Source organism: Pleurodeles waltl, chromosome 5 (genome assembly GCF_031143425.1).
Source record: "Pleurodeles waltl isolate 20211129_DDA chromosome 5, aPleWal1.hap1.20221129, whole genome shotgun sequence".
Classification (NCBI taxonomy): domain Eukaryota; kingdom Metazoa; phylum Chordata; class Amphibia; order Caudata; family Salamandridae; genus Pleurodeles; species Pleurodeles waltl.
Genome location: NC_090444.1, coordinates 989286733 through 989306256, shown reverse-complemented (window position 1 = coordinate 989306256; position 19524 = coordinate 989286733). Strand labels below are relative to the sequence as shown.

The following is a 19524-nucleotide window of genomic DNA, read 5'->3' as shown; positions in this document are numbered from 1 at the left end:
ACATTCAGTATGAAAGAAGGTGCCCCTCACTCAATGTCAACACATGCTTTCTTTATGCGGTTATAATAGATACTCTGCACATACTAGTCTTTTCAAGCTCCTGGTTCTTTGGTCCAGTATAGCTTGAAGCCATACTGGACTTCAGATTTTACTTCAAGGTCTTCTGGTCTACTTACATACTCTAGGATTGTCCAAGATTGACCATGGATGACCCATATATTGGATTTCCCAGTTTCTTTGTAGTAGTCTGCTGCAGTATTTAAAGTCTTATGACTGATATAGCTTTGAAGGAATGTCAGACCTTGTGATGTATATCCTGGTTGGACCTGTACCTATAGGACAGGCTCAGGTTGGTCTCTTCTGGCTCAATTATGCAGAAAGCAATGAAAACATAAATAAAGCACGTCATTTATTACTTTTAGTTGGATTACCTTTTCAGTTTTTTGAGGTAGTGTCTCAGCTTCTCGCATGACCCCAAGAATTATACTGTAATTTCAATACCTGTCACACTGAAACCTTTGACCAGCTAGTCCCCCGTGACCTGATCCATGTACGCCTAGCGATCTAATAATCCCTGGTTTACATCCAAGTCAAGTACGACAAGTTGAATGTCCTTGGCATTGTTCTTTCGAAGGTAAGCAGCTTAGCCTTTCACTTGCAGTCTTTTAGTCTCCGCAAATACCTCCTTTTTGGTAATCTGACTTTCAGAACCCCTTTTAGAGGGCCACAGGGCACTCATGAGGCCTTTTACTCCTGATAGCCTGCAGACTGACCTACTATGGGCCCTGAGCAACTGGGCCAAGTACCCATTCTACACCTGACTCTCAGTGGTAGCTGTCAAGCAATCCAGGCTTCCTGGGTGGGGGGGCTAGATACAGTTCAGTGAACACAACTCATAACTCAAAATGCAAACAGGGCACACAATAATACAGTCAGTATCACAAACCCTCTTGAGGTCGGTGCACTTGTAGTTATCCCGCAAATCATTGTCCCACCCTCCTTTGTGTAACATGTTTGGGGTCATTCCCCTTCCATTGGTGGCTGCATCCAGGGAATGCAAACTAGTAGGCTGTACACAAGAGTTCTCACTTTGACTCTAGGAATTAGTCAAAAGCATCTGTGTTGCAGCAGCACTGTTATCAGTAAGTCCCCTGGGGCCCCAAAGGCGCAGTTTCAGACTTACCTGTTCCGGCGACTTGGCAGTGCTCAGTGGTGCAGCGAGTGCACTCCTCGGGTGCTTCCAAGTCTGGATTCTGTATGGTGAAGTTGGGCCACTCACGATGGATGCAGCAACACCTAGCGGTGCATGTTCTTTCTGTTAGGCAGCCTGATGGTTGTTTTCCAGTGATCAGAGTTGCCACTGCTCTGAGGACACAAAAGATAAGTTCTTATGTCCCCTAGTTGGAGGGGGGCGCAGCAGGTGCTAGTGTAATTCCTAACCTGAGCTCCAACTAGGGTGCGATGTCTCAGTGAACCTCTGGGACTTCATCAGGTGCATATCACAGCAAATCAATCAAATGTGATTTAGGGTCTGGGTCTTTGAAGTTTTATGTTGGGGATCTGCTTCTTTTGAAATGGGCACTTCTACCTTCTTTCCTCATGAATAAGTCTGTAACATCAGGCACGGTTCCAGAGCTGATTGACCCACAACACAATTCACACAGCAGCCATAATGGCATTGATCTACTTGGGGGGGCCCCGCTGACCCATGCCCACATGCTTCTTCAGCCTAGAGAGAACCACGATAAGCAGAGCACTCAAAACCATCCTCAACACCAATACCTCTAAAGCAGTGGTCTTCAAACTTTTTAATGCCGCGCCCCCCCAGTTGAAAAATAAAAATCATTGGGCCCCCCTCAGAATTTTTCACAATTATTTTAGAAAGATGGCAATGTTTAAATAGGTTCAAACCTATTTAAACATTGCAGTTAAGTACTGTTAACTTTTTACTACTGTAATAACATGCTTCTGCTTAAAACAAAGGCATGTTATCTGTATAATATTTCTTTTGGCCAGAGTTTGGCGCCCCCCCTGGGATCACTTGAGGCCCCCCAAGGGGGGCCCACCCCCCAGTTTGAAGACCTCTGCTCTAAAGCCATCTTCCTGGAAGCCTGGAAACATACCAAAGTCACTCCACTCCTCAAGAAACAATCCTCGGACCCTGAAATTCTCAGCAACTACTGATTCATCTCCCTGCTCCTCTTCCCTGCCAGAGTCATAGAAAATACAATCAACTGTCATCTCTCCCACTTCCTTTAACAATACAAACTCCTGGACAGCTCGCAATCAGGCATCCGCAGCACCCACAGCACCGATGCAGCCCTCCTAAGAGCAGCATGCGGCATTCATACAATACTAAATCAAGGCCACACTGCTGCACTTATCCTCCTGGACCTTTCCACTGCCTTCAGTACATTCTTCCACCACACATACCTCTCTAGACTCCACAAAACTGGAATCCAAGGACAATTTCTCAAGTGGATAACCTCCTTCCTGACAGGAAGAACACAATGGATCAAGCTCCCTCTATTCACCCCCTAGAACCTAAGAACCTCATCTGCAGAGCCACACGAGGCTCTTCACTCAGCCCTCTCTCTTCACTGTGTACATGGCTCCTTTAGCAAGCATCACCCGGATCCTCAGACTTAACATCATCTCTTATGCCGGCAATACCCAACTTATATCATCTCTCTCAGAAGAGACAAACACCACCGAAAGCAACTTCATAATGTTCATGACCAACATGGCCAACTGGGTGAGGAATAACTGCCTCAAACTCAAAGCTGGCAAGACAGAAGTTCTGATATTCTGTAACAGGAGCTCACCATCTGGTGGCCCACAGAACTGGGCCCCACCTCCCCATTCTACAACCACGCCAGAAACCTGGGAATCATCTTGGACACCAGCCTCACCTTGAGACATCAGATCAACGCCGTCACCTGCTCCTGCTTTCACATACACTGCATGCTCAGACAAATCATCAGATTGCTCCCTTCCGACACTACAAAGACCATCACCTAGGTTCTCATCACAAGCAGACTGCAACTAGGGCAACACCCTCTACTATGGCATCTCTGCACATTTTCTGTAAGCTGCAAACCATCCAAAACACCGCCACCAGACTAGTACTCAGCCTTCCTCGCTGCACCCTTATAACATCTCACCTCTGACAACTTCACTGGGTCCCCATTCAAAAACGATGCCAGTTCAAGATACTCATGCCTACAAGGCACTACACAACCTGGACTCCATCTCCATCAGCCACAGACTACACTTCCACCAACCAAGGAGGAACCTCCGCCCAGCCTCACTCACGCTCACCCACACCCCCAGTAACCATAGAAACAAGACGAAAGGCAGGGTGTTCTCTTAATTGGCAGCCACATCTTGGAACAAAATCCACCAGCTCATTAGGACAGCCACATCTCTTATTTGATTCCTCCAGAAACTGGAAACCTGGCTCTTCAACTGAACCTGCTTACATAACTCGCATCTGCTCAGCACCTGGATACCCTTATGGGTGACAAGTTCACGCTCTACAAATCCATGTTACATTAGATTACATTGCATGGGAGTGACTAGAGTTCTTATCTGGATATCAGCCACAGGGATAAGTGCATCAAAAGGTTGATCCCAGGCTCCCAGCCCTACTCTTTATGATTCCCTTATTAGCCTCATCTCCCTTCCTGAGATGTGTCCCTGCCCCTTCCTTGTGATCCGCCATTGAATCAAAGAGCAGCTTCTTGAACTGCAAAGAAAAGTCTCTCTCTTCCCTCGAGTGTCTGCCCCTTCCAGCTCACAGGAATGCAGCAATTCACAATTCTGTCTGGGAGGGATTCTTCTTCTCCTCACGTTTTCACCAGGCAGACCTGGGCTCCCCATAATGGAACACAGGGTCCTTCATGTAATGTACCATATTAGGCATACTTACTCATTGTACATTCACAGCACAGTTTCGATCCAGCACTGTTACCTTTATGTATTGTACAATTACATCTACACATGCATTCATCACACACACTGTCTGCGGATACTGTTCAGCACTGAAGCTTTTCAGAGTTCAACCATGGTGTGCTATTTACAAACGCACATACTGCCTGTACACACACTGATCACCTGCGCGCTGCACAATACTTCACCCTTCATCTGTTGTGCTTCACGCAAGGACACATACATCCCGCACATGCATTAATTGTGCACACACTGCGCAGTACTACATCTGTCATGTAATGTATTCTTGTCCGGTTCAAATACACCTAGTACATGTACTATCCACCCATGCACTACACAGTACTACTGTGCCCCTGTATTGTACCTTTCCCGGGCACATATTCATCCAGCTCAGAGTCACTACTCCTGCTCTAAACACTGTCACACATCTACCTGATGAAGGCCAAGGGGGGGGGGGGCAAACCCACAACAGCAGAACTTTTAAAAAGGTGAGTGAGTCTGTACTCCTCAGTCCAGTGACACAGGATAAAAAGGGTCCTGTTTGGTACTGCTGATGACTACACAATATGCTGCCACCAACACACTTCTGCTTCTTAGCTCCTGGTGAAGATGGTAGCCTCCCACTAGTGTAAGGGTTGCGCTTTGAGCGCCCCTCCTGGTCCTATGACAAAAAAATCAGCATTAGGGATCCAGACAACAATACTTCTGGACAGTCCGGCAGAGGGAACACATCTTTGCCATGCAGAGGACATTTTTGGCCCAACACTCGCCATCTTACAGGCTGCTAATTCCTCTAGGGTTCTCTCACAGGTTGTCACTCAATCTAGCAGTCCTGAATAAATTTAGATGGTGACCTAGATGATTTTCAATGATGCCTCCTTTACCTCAAGGTTTGTGCCTAAAATGTTTTTTTTTAAAAAGGTACTGATGAACTTTCTGTTAAAATTCAGTCATGATCCCCTGCCGTTTCTCCCCTTCCAGCTTCTTCTAAGGTAGGTGAGAACTTTCCTGCCCTTTGACTCACTGTATTCCTTGAAGATCACCAGTAACCAGATATCTGCCAAATATGGTTCCAGTCTTACCTGGGAACATTGACATTAATACTGGTTTTCATCAATTAACTTTATAGGGCTTTGATTAGAATTCCCCTACCTGTCTCATTTTACTGGATCATTTTGCATCGTTTGACTTGGATGATCACTCCATTTCAAAGAGATTGGTCTGTGTGAAATGCTAGTGGATGGTTTGCATCTGTTTAATAGAAACCAGTCTTTAACCACACTCCTTTCTGTTCAAGCCCACTGGACTTTAAGTGTGGAGTTCCTCAGGGTTCCCCTCTCGCTCCCATTTTTCATTACTTATCTTTTTCCTATCACCAACATCATAAAGGTTTATGAATTAAACATGATTTTCTACACTGATGATACTCAGAATATTCTGAGATTCAACTGGTCAGTTAATGGCATCCACCATCAGATTATCACATGCATATCTACTATTTACCAAAGGGTGGAATCTAACTTTCTTCAGCTCAAAGCCTCCAAAATAATGGTCTTTGTAATTGGACAAGTATTCCTCTAATTGTCAAAACTGCATCCCTCTTGTCTGAAGTTAGAGCCATCACAGCTTAGAAGTTGAAACGCCTGGGCTTTCTGTTGGATGAGAACTTTACCTTTAACCCTCTGATTACATTAGAAATATCATCCTGCTACCATAAGATGAGGAGTCAGAACAAAATGTACCCTTTCATCCCAGCACATCTTAGAGCATTACTAATGAATGCCTCTATCAACACCCGACTAGACTGCCAATGCCTGCTATCAGGCCTTCCCTGATGCCACTATCAGTAACCTGCAGGGAGTTCAGTATCTGGCATTCCAATTAGTTTCATCTTCAGGAAATTCAACAGGGGTTCCCAGGTCTGTTGCTGCTTACACTAGTTGCTAGCTTTCTGATGCATCCACTTTAAAATCCTATGTTTTCCTTATAAAGTGTCTCATTGGTTTGGCCCCATGTTTGTACGGGAACTATTCCCTGGACATTCCCGAAGTCACCCTCTAAATTCATGGATCTGCCTTCAATTAACCTCCTTCTATTAACTGCCTGATGGTTCAAAGAAATCTCGAAAGACTCCACCTCTTATTCTAGTCAAATAGGATGCTCTCAACTTTTTCGGAAAGCACCCACGACTGCTTTACTTTGCTGTGGTCATCCTGAATGGGGATAGCCTCACTCTACCGCCACAAAGCCCTGGGGCAAACGTTGTGTGCTTTACAAGATGTTCATTCACTTCTACATTGCACCAACTGCCATTTGTGGTGGAAACTATTGTTGACCACCTCCGGGATTGTCTCTTTACCCCTTCCAAATAAGTGGCACACTCGCTCCCCAGCCAAGGGTCAAAAATGTGAGGCCAGGGCATAAATATTTTATGGTGGTCAGTGACTCTGCTACTTTGCTCTTTCTTATGTCTTTTGTTTTCTTCAGCCTTTTTTTTATTGAAATTGCACGGCCTTGAAGAGAAGAGGGTTCTTTGTCTGCCATTATTTGGATGGCTGATTTGCTGAGTGGCTCAAAAGCAATAAAGTTCTCAGACTGATTCATTTGCTGAGTCTTCTAATAGACACAAGCCAAGTCTGCATGCATATGTTGGAAGAACGATGCTGTTCCATTCAGTAGAATGTTTAATTTCTACGTGTGAAATGTCATCCAATGGCTCCATAAGTATTGTCTTTCCTCGGATGAATACCTTCCTAATTTTTCATAGTGCCCAGCACAAGACGAAGCCACTTCATTGCGAAGAACAAAAATGTATTGAGTGAAAAGGAATTGATTTTATTAGCTTTATATTCCATCATGTGTTTGCTCACTGCACTATTATTGACTATGACACATGGTTTGTAAATTAGGGTTATGTCAGAACCCCTTTTAGAGGGCCACAGGGTAGGCAGGGTGTTACTAGGACCCAGCCTATATGAACTCTCTGTAAGTGTGCTAAATGCTACGCCGTAAGCACTTGCCACAGTGGTAACACAGGTCGAACAGTGCAAGGCTTTTGAGGGGGAGGTGTATAGTGTCAGCACCCCCCCCCCAGCAACCCCAATAAATCTGATCCAGTCTAGTGCTGAGTTGTATGTACACAACGAGCATTTATTACACACAGCAGTTCAAATCTACTGCAGTAAAATACTCAACAGTATCCCCAGTAGAGCCACTTCGAGTGCTTCAGGCAAGTTCCACCGAGTCCCTTCTGTCTAGGCCCAACCCTCTATTCAGAAGTGTCTAGTTGTGTGTGAGCCAACTCTCCCCTAGGTGTAACCCCCCTCCGCGCTATGCTTCTGTTCACAAAGTTCATAGTTGCTGCCTGCAGGTCTCTTCCACAGTTCTCACATGTGATGCATTGTGCCTTAGTCCCCAATCCTAGTGAGCCCCTTCTTGAGGAGTCGTACCCAAGCGGCAGCTGCAATGTAACAGCCCCCTTCCATGCTCGAGAGCGTGTTCCATAGAATTCGGTGATGAGACAGAAGTGCTGCGGCCTGGCATCAGGACCTACAACTCAGGTAATGGATGCAACAAAGGCTTACACCTTGATCAGCCTTCAGCAACTTGTGCCTCTCAAAGCATCAAAGGATTACACATGCCTTCTTTTATGTTTCTGTGTTAGTGTAGTGTGTGTACCTTAGTAATCTCACCATCTACCATAAGCACTGTGCTGTCGCCTTCCTGTCCAGCACCCTTCCTGAATCATAATATACCTTTGATGCTCAGAGGGGATGCTCTGCTCCCCTCCCAATGTAGCTCTCCAGCCCAGCCCAGCAATGTCAGCAATCCACATCTCGTGCGTCTGCATTCCACACCTCTATCTTACAGTTTTGTAGGCCCTGGGCTTCCCAAAATGGAACCCATTTGCCTCCATGTGATGTACTCACACAGTCACTCATACATGCAGTCTCCTGCGCACTCGAACATGCATGCGCGTCACAGTGCTACAATCCCCACATGTAGGCCAAGCGCATTGCGAATACATCCACAGAACTTCAACTGAGTTCACCAGTAGGCCCCATTGCTGTGACACTGGATACCCCGGTCATTCTACTGTTCACTAAAAGGGTATGCTGCCACCACCCCACTTGTATTCTGCAACTTTGGGTGTCGCCGTAAGCCCTGCCCATTTTGAGGGAAGTGCTTTTGGCGCCCCTTCCAGTCTACGTTAGATCATCGTCCCTCAAGGTAGGCCTAGATCACTGCATGCACGCATGATCCATGCACATCGTTTGGACAATTTTGTAACCAGGGTTCCAGGTCTACCTGCAGTTCCGTCACTCTGGGCTAAAGTGTATGCCCATTACCATGGAGGGGACTTTTCCATCCCAACAGATTAGCTTAACGCCAAATGGCAGACAGCCCCAACTGCAAAGCTATGCTCACTGTGAATATGAATAGGCTAAACTCCATACCTCGTTCATCTTTATCACACATCCTCAGTGAGATGAAACTTGAGTTTGTATGGCACAGCGAGCTAGAACACCCAATAGTGGACTTGTTGAGCGAAACAAAAATGATAGATGGGATGCTTAAATTATTGCCTTCTACTGGTGTTTGAGTCAGATGGGGGCTGAGGCTATGGCAATGTGGCTTGGGATGACACGACAAACGTTGGCCGTTGCAAAAATGGAATAGTTGTTAAGAACTCAGCCATAACCATGGCTGGTTGAAATTGACTAACAAAACATCTGCGGGGCTTTCTGTTGAGGTGGCAGTGTACTGTTGAGCAAACGGCTCAAAAAGCAGTAGGAGATGGAAGGACTTTTCTGCAAAGACATTGGTGTAAACTACACACACATGTATAGTACGTATTAATGTTATCAGAACTCTGTTTAAGGAGCTGATCTCACGTGTCCTGGCACAGCGGACAAGGTAATGCTGGTTGCGATATTATTGTTACTACACAGTATTCTCACTCCTGTAGAGGGCGATTCCATGACTTACAGCTGAATTTGGGAATAATGTGCAAAAATCAGTGTTTCATTGTCGCTTCCCACAGGCTATTCTCATTTTTTGGCTGAAATTTCACCCAGACGTTTCGCCTTCAGGAAAAATGCCTAGGTGAAACACTCCTAATCTGGTTTGTCACTCCTGTTATTGACGTTATCAAATTGGTAGCTCTTGATGAGCCCCATGTGTTGTGAGTCCTTCTAAGTCAAAGTAAATTACATTTGATACATTATTGAGTTGTCAGTTAAACTAATGATGCTTTCTGTGTACTCGTGCAGAAGAACCACATGTAGACATCCTGATTAATAATGCTGCCATAATGAGATGCCCTTATTGGACGACTGATGATGGATTTGAGATGCAATTTGGAGTGAATCACTTAGGTAAGAATAACACATAGAAAAACGTTATTTTTGTGCAAATCTGAGCTATCATATTGAAGCAAAGCCCATTCACCACAGAATTATTATTGCCATTTTAGCTATTGGACAATGGGTTCAGGACACTTTAAACATAACCCGTTTCGCAAAGATAATAACAGCTTAATTCGTGCAATTTGTGGCTTCTTAAAAATTGGCTACCAGCCTGAGATAAGCATTCCTGTTATCTGTGGTTCAAAGCTGCCCCCAATCACTGACTGTATGCTTTTCGCAGAGAGAAGAGAGAAACGGAAGTTGACTGTTTATCTGTTATAATTAGACAATGTACTTATCATATGATCATGCTAGTTCTTTGTAAGGGATAGCAGTGCGCCCCCATGTTGATGTCATGTACACGACGCTGACACCCATCCAGTCTATAAAAATGTAAAGTAAATAAACTATTAGTTTCTGCAATTGTGTTTTCACCAATTTTGTTTATCACTAGTTTACATTTCCTCTTACCGATGAGCTATATTTATCGGTGCTCTTAGAACTTGGCATATTCCTTCCAAATCTTAGAGAAGGAAGTGATTGGATAGCTTCAAGCGTAGGACACATTCCAAGGTGTACTATCTGTTTTAAGGCTTCAGTTCCTGGAAATCAAAGAAATTCTCTTCCTTATCTGGTTAGTGGAAGCCTTCCACGCAGCACTTGTTGTATTCCTGGTCTTTTCTGCGGCATGACACTGCCCCTTCATGGAAAAAGTTAATTAAATATCACAACCAAATCTTTTTTTGTGTGAAATAAATACATCAAGAATTTATCGAGGATAACATCTATTCAGAAAACATTTCCATGGATGGCCTGTTATCAGTTCTTATAAATACCCAGGCGAGGAACATTTGCTTCAACCTTAGTTAGAGTAAAAAGAACAATTCTGCGTCTCCGACTTGGACTATTTCCATCAAAAAATAGATCGTTCACATGGAAAACAAAATACCTGGCTTCAGCTGCAGACTCTGCCAATACCATTTAAAATCATTATTGCATCTTTTATGCACATGCCTCGAACTCAAAGAGAACAAATTCTCCTTTTCAAACCACTTTTTAACTTGTCCGATATCTGAACCTGTCGTCAAACCATGACTGCTTGCCTAGATGGCTCTGACGATCAGTTTGCTATATTCTACACTGCGGTGGAAACGCAACCACGGACACTTCACCGGAATGAACTTTAGCTATCAGACATAACAGATGCCATCTAGACTTAGCATCAAAACTCTTTTGCAGACATAAGCTTAGACACAACAGTTTCGGCTTTCTGACAGTCCTCTTAACCTGGGATACAGTAGCCAATGTCGAATAGACACACCTTATCTTTTCTAGCCCAGTCATGAACTCAGATATGCCTAAATGCGTTTTTTGAAAGTACTTTTTTATCTTGCTGCATATTAGTCCATGGTTTATAGTTGAACCGAACCTTTTTAAATTGTGACTTTGTCGTCTAAATATTTTATTAACCCTTCTATAACTTTTTTCTTCTTTCTACTGGTGAAATAAATACAAAGTTCAAAGGTATCAACTTCCAGGTTGTCCATACTGAAGAAAATCCTAGAACTAGACAGCATTCCGTGTGTCGGTCATATGCAACCTCATAAACATGGCACATCGAAACTACTGCAAAGTACATTACAGTGGTCTCTCTAAAAAGGTCAGATTGACGGGCTACATTAATTACAACCCTAGATTGCTACATTAACCATGGACATAAAAAGCTAGAATACAAAAAAACCTGTCTAGAGCACTCCCCAGGCTCCCAGTTGAATTCAGGATCAACTCCACAGCCCTCCGCACTAAGGGCTATGTCTTCTCGCACAAGAGCCAGGGAACATGTGGCAAGTGCTTATAAATCTTCTTTTGCACAACATTTAATCAGTATCACAGCAGACGTCTAAGGAGCCAAAAAATGCACCAGGTCCTTCAAAATAATGTGTCAGAGGTTCTGAAATGTGCTGGATCCATCCTTAAGAGTAATTTGAAACTAGTCTGCTCTTCTCGACATGTTTGACAAACAGGTCAAACAAACATGCAATGATTGATTGGTAATATAAGAATTGAGTGACTGATGCCCTCGTGAAGGCCATCCTAATAATCTGGTTTGAGTCTAGCTGCAGTTACCCCTTGGTGAATAATCTTTCCCATGCACAGCTAACTTTAACATCTCTTGTAAGAACGTGAGTATTTTCCCCTGTAATAAAATACGTTCAGACAACAGAACATGCAGCAACAGGGCAACACTGAGGAGGAGATACGCCTCATGGATGACTTGATAGAAACTGTATTTGATCCAGATTTTCTATTCCCTTCTACACAAACTAACTTCAAACCAGACCCTCACTTCCCCAACACTTTAACCCTTTAAGCAATCCAACTTGATATGTTACACATACCTGTAATAATAATAATAAGGAATTCGATCCAAGTAAACACCACAAAAGATTTCTATAGCAAATGCTGCAACCTCCTAACAACTCTGTAATAGTCTAGAATATAGTGGTTAATTACCATAAACACATCAAACAAATGTTCTCCTGTAAGGATGCTCTCAGACGTTTCCACACAGAAGTTTGAGAATGCCTATGTCCTCTGCCTATACAGCATGGTTTTGTAGACCAGTGTTCCCCAACCCCCGGGCCGCGGACCGGTGCCGGTCCGTGGATCAATCGGCACCGGGCCGCCCCACTGTGGCGGGCGGTAAATGTTTGATAATTTTTCCGTGGCCCGCTTGTCACACAATGGGACAAGCGGGCCACGGAAAAATTATCAAACATTTACCGGTCCGCAGCGATAAAAAGGTTGGACAACACTGTTGTAGACTATTTAGAAGCAAGTCACCTATGAAAATGAACCTCTGGTTCAGTTTCGGACACCCTTTTATCTAACACCAAGTTGGAATGAGAGAGAGAGAGAGAGATAGTATGATGCCAGTCCAAAGTGACCAAAGCCAACTACCAGGTGCCCTTCTGAATCTGTGGAAATCGATATTGGTGTCAAGGGCAGCACACTGGTACTGTGGATAGACTCATTTCTTGGAGCAAAGAAAAGGCCAACCAATTCCCGGGTTGACCACTGGCTCCAGGTTGTCAGGAGGTGCAACCAAAAGTAAAAGTGAAATGGAAGGATGAAAACTGTAGCAGTGAAAAAAACTTTCACCAAGCCAGACCAATCTGCATAGAAGGTAGATAAAGGGAAGGAACTGGAAACAAAGGTAAACAACAAGACAACCAGCGAGCACCAGACTAACAAGAATAATTGCAGTAGAAGTTGAGACTGATCTAGTCTCCTTTTAGAATCCCCAAAGGATGAAATGAACCTACGGAAAACCAGGAATTAACAGCTCACTGTCTTAATTTGGGAGATGTTATTTGAGAAAGGTTAAGGGAAACGTTTTCCCCAATAACCCAAACCGGTTGTGGAATAATCATATCCCACTCAATATTGCCTGCAGTATTGCCCAGACGCTGCAGATTTTCTGTTTCCAGGCATGCCATGCGGCTGAGATGCCGCTGCCAAGAACAAGATTCGCCCCACAATGCCTAGGAGCAATTGCACAGTCGACGAGGAAGATGCTGCACTTCTGGAAACATAGCGGAGGAGACCACATTCCAGAAGAATGACAGACGCCATCGGCTGCCAGGTAAGTAAGTGGTAACACCTGGGTGCATTCTTTACTTGATATGCGACATCCACGAGCCCCCTAGCAGCCCTTTCAAAGAGATAACCACAATGTTCCTTGCTGATCCCAAAATCACATTATCTCCTAATTATGTAGCAGCTTTTTTTGCTTTTACCAGTAACTCTTGCATAAGATATTTTCAGCCAGTGGCCAGTCCCCACCCCAGTACCACTGATATCTCACAGAAACTACATACCTTTTTGTTTTTCACAAGTCTCTGTCATGCTGGTCATCAGGATATCTCTATTCATATTTATATGACTCCTTTACATCAGTCACAGTACAGATGTCTCCTAGTTCCCACCTTTTCAATTACCATACTAGTTAATACCTTTTTTTTCAAACGAGTATTTAAAGAAAATAGAAAAATAGCAATGGAATTGAAACAATTCTGAAAAAATCCCAACCTTGATCGTCACACATAGCAACTCGAGGATCAACACATACAGAAATTCTGGAGGATTGTCAGAGGATCAGGAAAAAGGTAAGAATATTAAGTGAAGTATCTAGGCTTACCCTCCATCAAACCATTTGCTCATCAGATGCCTCTAGGCCATATTAGATTGGACCAATTATACTGTCTGCCTGAAAACTGTCAGTAGATTGGAACAGTGACCTTTTTGACTGCCTCTTTGCCTCTTTCTTGTTGCTCCCTCTGTCTTCTTTCTCAGCCGCTTTGTTCTTCAGGATCAAGCTCTGGTCCTTGTTCAGCATCATAACTTGAATTTCCAGCATGAATTGAAATGGATCACTGTTAGACCTGGTAGCTTTTGGGTGTGTCTCCCCTGTCTCTCCGCCTTCTGACCTCCTGTTTTTATGGTGTACTGGACTCTGTTTTTGCTGGTTTATTGTCTCTGCACACTTTACCACTGCTAATCAGTGCTAAAGTGCATATGCTTCCTATATAAATTGTACTGTTGATTGATTAATCCATGATTGGCATATTTGATTTACTGGTGAGTCACTAGTAACGTGCACTAGAGGTGCCCAAGTCCTGTAAATCAAATGCTACTAGTGGGCCTGTAGGACTGATTGTGCATCCCACATAGGCCCTAGGTAGTCCCATGGGCGGGATGCAGTGTATGTTAAAGGTGGGACATGTACTGATGTGTGTTAGATGTCCTAACAGTGAAATACTGCTTCTTAATTAGTTTTTTTACGGTTGCAAGGCCTATCTCTCAGGTTATCATGGGGGCTTCCATTAAATAACTTTAAAGTGCAGTTTCCCTTTGAGAGCAAATTGAAATATGGAGTATGTGGTCTCTGAACTTACAATTTAAAAATACATCTTTTAGTGAAGTTGGTGTTTAGATTGTAAGTTTGAAAATGCCACTTTTATAAAGTAGGCATTTTCTTGCTTAAACCATCCTGTGACTCTGCCTGTTGTGAATTCCCCGTCTGTGTCAGTTTGGCGGTTGGGCTGTTTACACCTCCCCTCTAGACAGTGACACAAAGGGAGCTGGGGTGTAGCCTGCATATCCTGATGTGCCATCTGAGCTAGAGTGGAGAGAGGAGTGGTCACTTACACCTGAAAGGACTGTGCCTGCCCCCACACAATGCAGTCTCCAACCCCCTGGTGTGTGTCTGGGCCTGGCCTGGCCTGGCCAAGGAAGAATCTTGCAAACAGCTGAGATTTTCCTTTGACGTTTGCCAACTTCAAAGGCAGAAAGGGGTATAAGTATTGAACCCAAAATTCAGAGATTTGGAATCCTTCTGGAATCAAGAGGAACCTCTGCCAAAGAGAATAGCTGAAGAACTGGAGGAGGAGTACTGTCCATTTGCTATGTTGCTTTGCTGGGGTGGCCTGCAGTTGCTGCTTCTGCCTTAAAAGAGAGCAAAGGATGAACTTTGCTGTGTATTTTGCTTGAGAAAGTTCTCCAAGGGCTTGGAGTAGAGCTTGCCTCCTGTTGGAAGTTTCAGTGATATCAAAGACTTCAGTTTAATCTTCCTACAGCACTGTGAACTGTTTATTTTATGCTGTTCAAGAAGAAAAACCACTGCGACGCTGTCAACAATGCCATTGGCCTGCACTACCTGCCGATGCCGCACTGCCCCGCTTCTCACCTTGACCCTGGTCTCACAGACGCCGTCATCAGACGACTTTACCTAGCCGCTGCTTGCACTGCCACCTGTGGGCCCTGCACTCTGGCATCGCCTTGCTCACACTGCAGCCTGGGCATCCCCAATGCCGCTGCTGCCTGCACCATGGCCTGTCGACACTGCTTGTGAGGAACACAAAGCATCGTCCCGCACCGTAGTCCCGGTCCACCGACGCCAGCACCATCGACTCCACTGTCGTCAAAAGAGGTCCCTGTCTGTACCACGACCTGTGGATGTTGCATGGAGCTCATCCAGCGCCGCACCGCTGACTTGGGCGTACTGACAACAGCGCCTCAGCCACGTGCTGCCGCTGCCTGCACCGTGACCTGGTGACACCGCACTGCCCCGCTTCACACCACAGCCCTGGTCTCACAGACGCCACTGGACGCCATCACTGAGTCACTGCCTGTACTGTGACCTGTGGGTACTGCATGTCGCATTGCCCCGCTTTGCACCGCAGCCCTGACGCCATCCAGGCCAGCGCTCTTGACTTCATCAGCCTGTTCGATTCGCAACGCGTGTGACTTAAAGGCCCCGACTACCCCTGCACGGACTCCAGAACCGACACCAGCGACGCCAATCTCCAGAGTTCATCGCAAGGATTGCGACACCCTGCAAATCCACAGGTACTGTTTGCGGGTCTTCCCGACACCGTAGCTGGCCCGCAACTCCGCGGCCAGCCTGAACTATTGGTTTTGTTGATCACGACGCCACGAAAGCCCCAGGTGGAACTATAGACTTCAAGGAACTGTATTTTTAAGATAAATCTTACAAAATTCATATCTTTAGCACTATATGTTGGATTTTGCTCGTTTTAGTCTTGTTTTACAAAGATAAATATTGGCTATTTTTCTAAAACTGGTGTGGTGTCCTCTCGTAGTGTTTTCACTGTGTTACTGTGTGTTATGTGCAAATGCTTTACACATTGCCTCTGAGATAAGCCTGACTGCTCGTGCCAAGTTAACAAGCGGGTGAGCAGGGGTTATCTGAGCGTGTATCTCCCTCATCCTGACTAGAGTGAGGGTGGTACAGATAGCGCTGGTGCACATATAGCGCCAGTGCTATCACTGGAGGGCGTTCCCTCATTTGCCTATGTAAATGAGGGAATCACTTTGCCTTTGCACTCGTGCAGTATTACCAACATGGGTGCAGAGGCAAAAGGGACTTTAGAAGACACACTGTAAGTGCGTCACACAAATGTTGCGTGCTTTCAGTGGGCCTTCAAAGACAACCTTCATGGGTGAAAGAAAAGAGGTGCCATAGACCATCCCCTTACAAGTGGGTACGGAGGAGCTTTTAAGCAGCTGTTCTATATTTCTTTTAAATGCGCTGCCCCAAGGGCAGCATGAGTTACAGCTGCCCTGGGAGCAGCACATTCAGTATATTTCGGTGCACTCTCCTTATTTGCGAAAGGCGGACATTTTGAAAGGTGCACCCAGTGCGAACAAGGAGGATGTGCCTTATTTGTAATACTGCACCTGGTATGTACATTAGCCCTATTTTAATCTTGGCTCAGTACTGAAATTCAGGAGTAAACAAGGAGTATGTCATGAATAAGACACAGCAAAATATTTGTGAATTGGAACCATTGTGTATTTTTGGTATCAGACAGGAAAGTCCTAGCATTGATCTGTTTTCCATGAGAAACTAATTCTAAAGGTAATGTCTTTCTCTAGCATCCATAATCATAGGGTTTGTTAGAAATGACCATCATTTGTGTGGTACCACCAGATTTTTTGCCTTGACTGTTTTTGCAGGCAGTCAAGATGTGTGCATTTTACCCCTGAATTGATATTGATACTTAACAGCCCTGAGGAAGTCCTGTTGTAGGACAAAACACGTGTTGGCTACAAGTTTCAAATTAGCGGGCTGAGGATTCAATCTACAATGTATTGGACCTAAATTTTTGGCCACAAATTTAGTGGGCTGAGGATTCAATCCACAACATATTGGACGAAAGTAAAATTATGTATGGTTGTCTGGAAAATTAGACTTTATTTCTGAACATGAGGATGGATGGCCTCAACTTCCTGACCAGATAAGCCGACAATTTATTCTATGCTTTGGTGGATCATAATCCATCATATTTGGACTAGAATTTATATGTTTTATGGTTGAAATTATTGTTTTTTTAGGGACTAGAGTTGTGTTTTATGGATATGATGGTGTATTGTTAAGTTAAAAATTATGAATAATGTAAATTAAAGTGGCAAATGTTTAAAATATGAATTAGTTTACTAAATATTTGTGTTTGTCCTTGGTACTTAATTATTAGTGAACTATACCCATATGATCTTAAAATTATTTTGAATAAGATGATTGGACATATTTAAAAATTGATTGAGTTGGACATATAGGTATTTACATTTGTGTGCCTCACTATTTTTCTTTGTGCATTTTCCCCCTGCTTACCTGTTGTAAAGTGCCCCTTTCACCACAATGAAATTTGAAGACGCTGGATTTCACTTACCTATAAGTTCTTAGTATAAGGAACTACAGGCTACCCAGGGCCTGTACACTAAATTTCACAAGTGGGCTGCAACATTCTTTGTGGCACCCACTATAGTAACAATGTAAACATGACTGCAGTCCCTACCACGAATAGCCTGGTTGTGCAGGTTTAAACTGAAAGAGCTTAACCTTCCTTTTAAATATTAATAAGTTATCTCCAAGTGGCTTTACATGCCCATAAGGCAGCGTGAGTAGTATTTAAAAGAAGGAGATGTAAAGGTTTAATGTTAAAAATGTCCTTATAGTGAAAAAACACTAAAACCTATTTTCTCTGTAGCAGGGCTAGCTGTCCTATAGGAAAGCACTGGGATACAATATTAATGTAATATTTGCCATCTTTGCATAGGAAGCCACTACAGAGGATGTTAGGACTTTTTTCACAAGCCCAATTCATTGGTAAATGTGGATTTGTAATACATATTTTGATACTGGTACTTTTAGAAAGTCACCTATTGCATACTTAAAGCCTCTAAAGCCCATTTGCATGAGTTTCCAGTTTTTACTCGAGAGATGTTTAGCTCCCCTGATGAGGTGTCAACTTGCTCTTAGAGCTGAGACAAAGGCTTGAGGTGTGCAGAAATGTTCTGTTTCCCTGACCGGCTGACTATCTAGGCTGTGCCCAGGAAACTTAATTAACTTCAGACAAGCCCACCCTATCACAGGCATCACAGGTAGACGTAGCTATGACCTGGGTCTGCTCTTCTTCCTTTGTACTTGTAGCCAGTCAGGCACTGGGCCCAGTGGTAGAGGAGCTCCATCCAGAATCACTTTGAGTGACCACAGAGGGGTGGCTTTTTTCCCTGGCCACACCTCTGTGGTTTTCATTGGAGCACAGGGAATGACATGTTCTACCATGTTAGTTGGTTTTGGGCAGAGAGGGGCACTATAGGATTGTTTGCAGTGAAACACACAGAAAGTATCCCCAAGGCAGGCAGGGCCACATCTGGAAACCTTTACCCTATTGGTTAGAGAGTGGCCAGGAGTTTCGCCACCCACAGACTGGCAGTAGGCATAAATATGGCACCCACCACATCCTTCTCAGATCACTTCTGGACGTGTATAAGAACAGGAGGGGACTGGCCTGCTGTCTGTGATATGAAAAAAGACTTGAAGCGGACCTAGTCTCCTTTTACCCAGGAGAAAGAAGTGGCTTCCATGGGCCATACTATTGACCTCCTGTTTGGGCTACAGGGACACAACAAGTTTCAAGGGGCACTTTTCTGCATTCTCAGCTAACCAGTTCCAACTGGAACTGCTGTGGACTCTGCTGTTGGCCTCTGCTAGAGTCAGTCTTGACCACCAAGTGCAGTCCCTAAGACCATGGACCCTTAGCTGGTGTCAAAGTGTATTCCTCCTAAAGTTTCCTGAGACCTGGGAATTAGAATCTTTTGCCACCTTTTTGCTCTTAAAACCGACAGGGAACCAGGACTAACCTGCACAGTAATCTGACTAAGGTGCATTCCTGCTGAGCCAAAGAATCAAGTTGACTTCAATTCCAGAGACTAAATCTGAGGGTGAAACTTTTCACCATGACAAACCTGGCTCTGTATTTGACCCACTCACCATTTTGGTGTGCCGCAAACTTTACCATTGTCCTGGTCAAGTGCAATCAGATGACCTCGGTTGGCACTTGATGCTTTTTGGTCTTATTATGAACTTTAAAAAATTGTAACTCTGGTTCTACATATTGGATATTTGTTTTAATGGTGTCATTTTGTTTCTAAGAATGCTCTCTATGGTTTTAAATTGGTTTGGAGCTTTCCTGTATTGTGTTTTGAATTTATTACTGTTGGAGCAGTGCATAGGTTCTTTACGCATTGACTCTGAGGTAAACCTCTCTTCTCTGTGCCATAGCTATTAAGGGGTTGA

At 44.2% G+C, this 19524-nt stretch overlaps 1 protein-coding gene across 4 annotated transcripts in view; it reads left to right on the top strand.

Annotated features, from left to right (window-relative positions):
- The window catches only part of RDH13 (retinol dehydrogenase 13), a 198673-nt gene that overhangs the window by 104070 nt on the left and 75079 nt on the right, over nucleotides 1-19524 (top strand). For all 4 annotated transcript variants that reach the window (XM_069235146.1, XM_069235145.1, XM_069235144.1 and 1 more), the window contains one exon: nucleotides 9225-9329. In XM_069235146.1, coding sequence (XP_069091247.1) covers nucleotides 9225-9329 — 105 coding nt within the window. The remainder of the gene's footprint in view (nucleotides 1-9224; nucleotides 9330-19524) is intronic.